At 45.2% G+C, this 6,000-nt stretch overlaps 1 protein-coding gene across 1 annotated transcript in view; it reads right to left on the bottom strand.

Moving 5' to 3' along the window:
- Nucleotides 1–779: 779 nt before the first annotated feature.
- Nucleotides 780–6,000, bottom strand: part of ELL (elongation factor for RNA polymerase II) — a 148,725-nt gene continuing 143,504 nt past the window's right edge. Inside the window, exons 10-12 of the mRNA XM_021008881.2 lie at nt 5,223–5,394; nt 4,073–4,117; nt 780–1,099 (exon numbers count right to left, since the gene is read on the bottom strand). Coding sequence (XP_020864540.1) covers nt 983–1,099; nt 4,073–4,117; nt 5,223–5,394 — 334 coding nt within the window. The 3' untranslated portion in view covers nt 780–982. The remainder of the gene's footprint in view (nt 1,100–4,072; nt 4,118–5,222; nt 5,395–6,000) is intronic.

The following is a 6,000-nucleotide window of genomic DNA, read 5'->3' as shown; positions in this document are numbered from 1 at the left end:
CAAAAGCTGAGGGCCTGCCGCTTCTTTGGAAGGGGTCAAAACCAAAGCCCCCAACTCTAAATATACCTCCAGCTGCTTGCATTTCTTTTTACAGGGCATCACCAAAATAATAATAATAACAATAATAATAATAATAATGCCTCTATCGATTTAGTAATACTGCAATTAGAACAAAGGAAAGGGATCCAGACCATTGGCCCAAAAGGGAGGAGAGGCACGGATTTAGAAAAGATGCATTTTCTCTCATACAAAAATAGACCATCGTCTCATTAGCAAGGAATAAAATTGGCCATCTTCATATAAAACTAGAAAAGTTGGACAGACATCTCAGAGTCCTCTGGGACAGTGGAGACAGCACGCACGATGCAGGCTGAAGACAGGTGCCGGTCACCAAAGGAGAGGCGTTCCAGGGACTGGTCTCCCAAGGCCCGGGGCCGCAGAAGCATTTTCCAATAGTAAACATGAAGCTGAGCCCTGGGCCTGGGCCCTCTGAGAAGCCATCCAGTGAGATGGCTGGAGAGACGCCTGCTCGACCCATGGGGTTCAGGAGCTGATCCTGTGCAAGGCGCCCAGACAGCTTGCATATAAAGAAGATGCTTTTTAGGCTGGTGACTGGGCCCCCAAAATGCATCCCCCAGTGGTGCCCCCATTCCCTGAGGGGGAAAGCAGAAGAACCAGAGGATCATAAGCAGCCCAACCAGGGGCTGACAACCTGCTACTCACTCAAACCTATGGAAACCATGGAGTTCCCCTGCACGTTTTCCTCTGGAAGTTAATGAGTGAGTTTTCCTTTTATTTATCTACTTTTTGTTAAATAGATACATTTTTCTTTTCTTTAAACTTTCCCCTGTTCCCCACACACCCCAAAAGGGGGAAGCTTGAAATGCCAGTGGCCCAGCAAGAGCCAGTGGAGCCCAGTGGCAGCTCGGGAGCTGCGGCCAGCCACCAGTCCATCCAGGCCCGGCACTCCCCAGCACACAGGTCACTGCCAAGGCTGCAGCTGCCGCTGGTCATACTCTGCTATCAGTTTCTTGATGTGAGCCAGTTTGTTGTGCAGATATTCACAACGGTACTTTTCTTGGCTGTAGTTAGTATTAGTCTGAAAGAGATCAGGGAGAGAATACTAAGAACACCTCGGTGATGGAACCGGGGGGAATTCCCTGGCCATAGAGCAGTCTGGGTCTGGAAGCAGAGAGGACAACAGGCTAGTTGACCACCTCATCCAGGCCTGTACAAGCCCTCAACCCCTTCTGGGCCTCCGAAGGCCCTTCTGGCTCTGGGATTATTCTGAGTCACCAAGTCTCTGAAACTCATTTAACCTCTAAAACAGAGATGATGATGATGATAACAACAGCCAGCATTTAAAGAGAGAGAGAGAGAGCTTTAGAAGTTTGTGAAGCACTTTACATGTGTTATCTCATTTCATCCTGTGAGGTAGGTGCAATTATTACCCCCACTTTACAAATGAGGAAACTGAGGTGTTCAATGAGGTGCCAGGGTCACAAAGGCACTAAATGTCTAGGGTGAGGTTTTGTTTTCATGACACCAAGTCCAGCACAATCATCCATGCACCAACCAGGATAATGCAGACACTCCGCACCTCATCAGATTTTTGCGAGGAAAGTGTCTTCTACGTAGCAGCTATCCAATGTTGATGAATTTAGAGGCCATAGGAAAAGATGTTGTGCATGACTTTACATGTATAATCAATATCATATTGCTTGCCTTCTCAAGGGGTGAGGGAGGGAAGAGAATTCAGAACTGAACATTTAAAAAAATGTTAAAAGTGAATAAATACTGCATTTATTAAAATAAAATTTTAAAAAGTTGAAAGGCCACAGAAAGCCCTAAGGTCCCATGGAAATGGAGATGAGTGACCTTCTCCTCTTAGCTCCATCTGTGAGCCGCACTTTAAGGAACCCTTGAAAACAGACAGTCCTAGCATCTCGGGGCTGGAAAGGGGCTCAGAAGAGATCCTAACATGAGCCCCTGTGTACCCAGTGATACCAGACAAGGGTGTGTGCTAGAAGATTTCTGGTAAAGGAGACTCCCTTGCTCTGAGGCAGGATTCCAGGAATACAAATATGTCTTCTTCTCCTTTTGTCAGGGTAGACAGTAGTATTCTTTATGGCAGAAGAGGAACATGATGGCCAAGGCCACAGCCACCATGTCAGTGGTGGAGCCCTATAACCTGAAATGGGCATTCCCCACCTACCAGTGCACACTCCAGTAGACTCTACTCCTACCAACTATCTTTCACATCTGCTCCCATCCTCAAGGACCGTCTCTTATACCTTCCTTTAGAAGGTCGGGACAGCAAGAAGAGAACTTGCTTAACTTTTCCTTAATTTTCCTGCTATCCCCTTACAAGTCTGGGTCTTTACATAAAACAGACCCTCAGGCAGCAGAAGGAGCTCTTTTTACCAAAGAAACCCTAGTTTCCTCAGAAATTCATGGGGAAAAAAAACCCAATTCTATTTTAATACAGGATTTACAAAACACGGCAAAATTTTATCTCTAAAATGTATAAAATGAGAGATGCTTTGGGCACCTACACATCCAATGACATCTTACGAGATGATTTGGGAGAAGTGGGACAGAGGGAAGGGGTGTGCATAAAGAATAGTCTCAAAATATCACAACAGGGCTCTGTGTGTGTGTGTGTGTGTGTGTGTGTGTGTGTGTGTGTGTAATATGGGGGAAATCAATAAAATGACAGTTTACCTTTCTATGACGCTTTACAGAAGCCCATTACAGCATCATGCAGTGGAAAGACTGGAGGTCAGACCACCTAGATTAGATTCTCAGCTATGCCATTTAATAGCTGTGTGACCTTGAATAAAATACTTCCCCTCTCTGAGCCTCAGTTTCTCTATCTGTAAAATGGAGATAATTATATTTGTACTATCTAACAGGGTGATATTAGTAAAGTTTTTATAAATCTCAACATGTCATATAAATGTGAGAGATTGTTATTATGGAAAAGTCATATTGATATAAGAGCTTAGGGCAGGATTCTTAAACCTTTTTTATGTCACAGACTCTTTTCTCCAAATAAAGCTTTTAAGTGGATAAAAATAAAATAATTATAAAGGAAATCGACTATATTGAAAGAGAGTTGTTAAACTATTTAAAAGCCAGTTCATGGACTTTTAAGCCAGGTTAAGAGCCTCCTGCATTTTGGTGGGAGACTGGGAGTAAGTCTGTGTGGGGAGGGCTATAGGTGTGTTTCATGGGGGAGGTAAAAGAGTAGACAGCAGAGGGCAGCGTGGAGGGATGAGGAGTTCAGGCTCACACTGTGCTCACTGTGCCACTGCTATCTCACAGAAGATATTTACAACCTCTTACTTCTGAGAGTATGTCAGTAAGCAAAAAATTGTGGGCATAAATCACTGCTTACCCTTCTGCTACCAAAGTGCTTTCATGCACTTTCACTTAAGGGATCACAGATCCTCACAATAATCCCAAGGGGAAGGCAAGAACAGGATGATTATCCCCATTTTACAGATGGGGAAACTGAAGTTCAGAAAAAAGGTCAAGGTCATATAGCTAGAAGATGGCCGCCCTGGGTCTTGAGTACCCACCACAAGACTCCATCAAGCTCTCGCTGATCTCTTCCTCCCCGTGACACCATCTTTTCTTCCCTGGAAGGCATACAGCACTTTGAACCTCTCTTCTGTGCTTACGTTCTGGTCTGTATTGAGATGATTCACTTCTGTAACTATCTCATCTCCTCCCTATCACCACCAGCTCACTGAGAATGCCAGGCAAGATGTGCTGTGTCTCAGGCCAAGGCAGCACACACGTGCTGCAGGGCACAGAGTACTGGACTGCTGGTCAGAAGGCCTGAACTTACTTCCTGTGTGACCCCGAGGCCTATTTGTATGTCAAGTTTCCTCACCTGTACAATGAAGGATAATAATCAGATGACCTGTACATGAGAGCCCTGTGTAATCCGTCAGAGTGCCAGACAGATTGTCGTCTTTGGGTATCCCCATCTCTGGATATACTAAGTGCATGCACACGAGGGAGCACGTCTGCTGAAGGGAATACAAAGGGTTTTTTTACCCACCTTTTTGATTTTCCAATATTCTTGTAAAATCTGACCGCGGGTGGTCTGCAGAGAGAAAGAAACCCAAAAGAACGTGAGCCATCGCAACAGCTACATGATGGTGCCCTGCAGCCTTCTGTTCACGAGCGGCCTCAGTCAAGGAACAACGGCAGAAAAGTAATTCCCCCCCTGCCCCGGCTGACCCACTGTTTCCACTTTAAAGTGCACCCTAGGCACAAATGACCAGCTAAAAGACAATCACATAAAGTCAGACCAAGGAGCCCAGGAAAAGAAATCTGAAGGAGGAAAAAGTACACAGCAACTGGAGAGAGGGGCAAGGCAAAACCGGGGAAGCTGGCACTGCTACTCACGAGTCCATCAGGAGATGGACGTCTGGCCAGAAATCCAGCGTAACACGTGCTGGTTGGGGAGGGAAAAAATGAGTTCTGCTATCTTCATTCTCCATGCCCTGCATTTCTTCTCTTAATACCTTTGCTTCCATCATCATTCTCAACACCTAAAATGGCCAGCTCTTTTCTCCACCTCTGCCTGCTAAATTTCCATCAAGCCCACTCCATGCTCTCCCTAGCTCCCTCAACCAGCAGGGATCTCTTCCTTGTCTGATCTGATAGCGCTTCACCTTCTAATTTGCTTCTAGATGTTTCCTGTCATCCCCACTGTACCATAAGCTACTGAAGAGCACTGTCTTACTCGTTTTTTGTCTCCACTCAGTGCCAACAATGGGGCTTTGCACATAACCAGTATTTATTGAACATATGAAATCACTAAGGCCTCTGGGAAAAAAAGCATTTAGCACAGCCGGCATTTCCATAGATTGTCTGACTTAACCAAGGCTTGTGGTTCGTACAAAAGAGCCGGGTTCAGCCACACTTGGCATGTATTAAAGCTTCCAATCGAGGTAACTAACGCTGGGCAAGAAGTCTGAACAGAAGCTACAATTTGCCGGACAATCTGCTAATTGTTCTTCCCTCAGGACCATCAGTAGAGTTTAGTCAACTGAACTGTGGGCCCCTGGCCCTTTTCCTCACATTTCCCAGCACCTACTGTTAATAAGTCAGTTCTCTAAATGTCTAAATGATCCCAATTAAATGGACGGAGAAGTAGTAAATACATAGGGGAACAAATCTGGAACTGAGACAGTCAGTGATACCTCATATTCTTCTGAACCTTGGGAAAGCTGTTTGAGCTCTGCATCCAGTTGTGTGAACCGTCGAGTTATTCTCTCTATCCGTGCGTGCAAATCTCGGTACTCGTTGTATTCAGCGTTAAAATCGTTCTTATAACTTTGACGCTGTTCCGAGGAGGAAATGGCAGCATATTTTCTGAGAAAGGCAGAGACAGAAGTTTTAGCACCGGCTGCAACAGCTAGAGGCAGACAGAACTTCGGGGACAGGAATATCACTTGCTTCAGTGACAGTAGGATCAGCTAGTGAGGGACCTCTAGATCCCTGAAATACTCAGATACTTTTTCTTTTTAAAAGGCAATTTGGGTTAAGTGACTTGCCCAGCCAGTGACACAGCTAGTAAGTGTCAAGTGTTTGGTCTGAGGCTGGATTTGAACTCAGGTCCTCCTGACTCCAGGGCTGGTGTTCTATCCACTACACCACCCAGCTGCCCCTCTCAGATGCTATTTCAATAAGATTATCAATTCCCATTTCTTTAAGTTGGGGAGGATGTACCAGTATTATGTTCAGAGAGGAAGAAACAAGCTAAGAAAGGGAATGTGATTTGCCCAATATTAGGACTTGACTCAAGGCTTCTGATTTCAAATCCAGAGTTCTTTCCACTACACCATGATTCTGTAGCTCTAACACCCACCAACCCCTCCCCCCACACCCCTGTAGCTATAAGCTGTGGCTCGAAACATCCAATTAATCTCATACAGTCAATTTCCTACTTTAAATAGGAGACAAATGCAGAACAGGTTG

Source organism: Phascolarctos cinereus, unplaced genomic scaffold (assembly GCF_003287225.1).
Source record: "Phascolarctos cinereus isolate Bilbo 61053 unplaced genomic scaffold, phaCin_HiC Scaffold_4;HRSCAF=312, whole genome shotgun sequence".
NCBI lineage: Eukaryota > Metazoa > Chordata > Mammalia > Diprotodontia > Phascolarctidae > Phascolarctos > Phascolarctos cinereus.
Note: the sequence above shows the minus strand (reverse complement) of the source record. Positions and strands in the feature narration are given on the sequence as shown.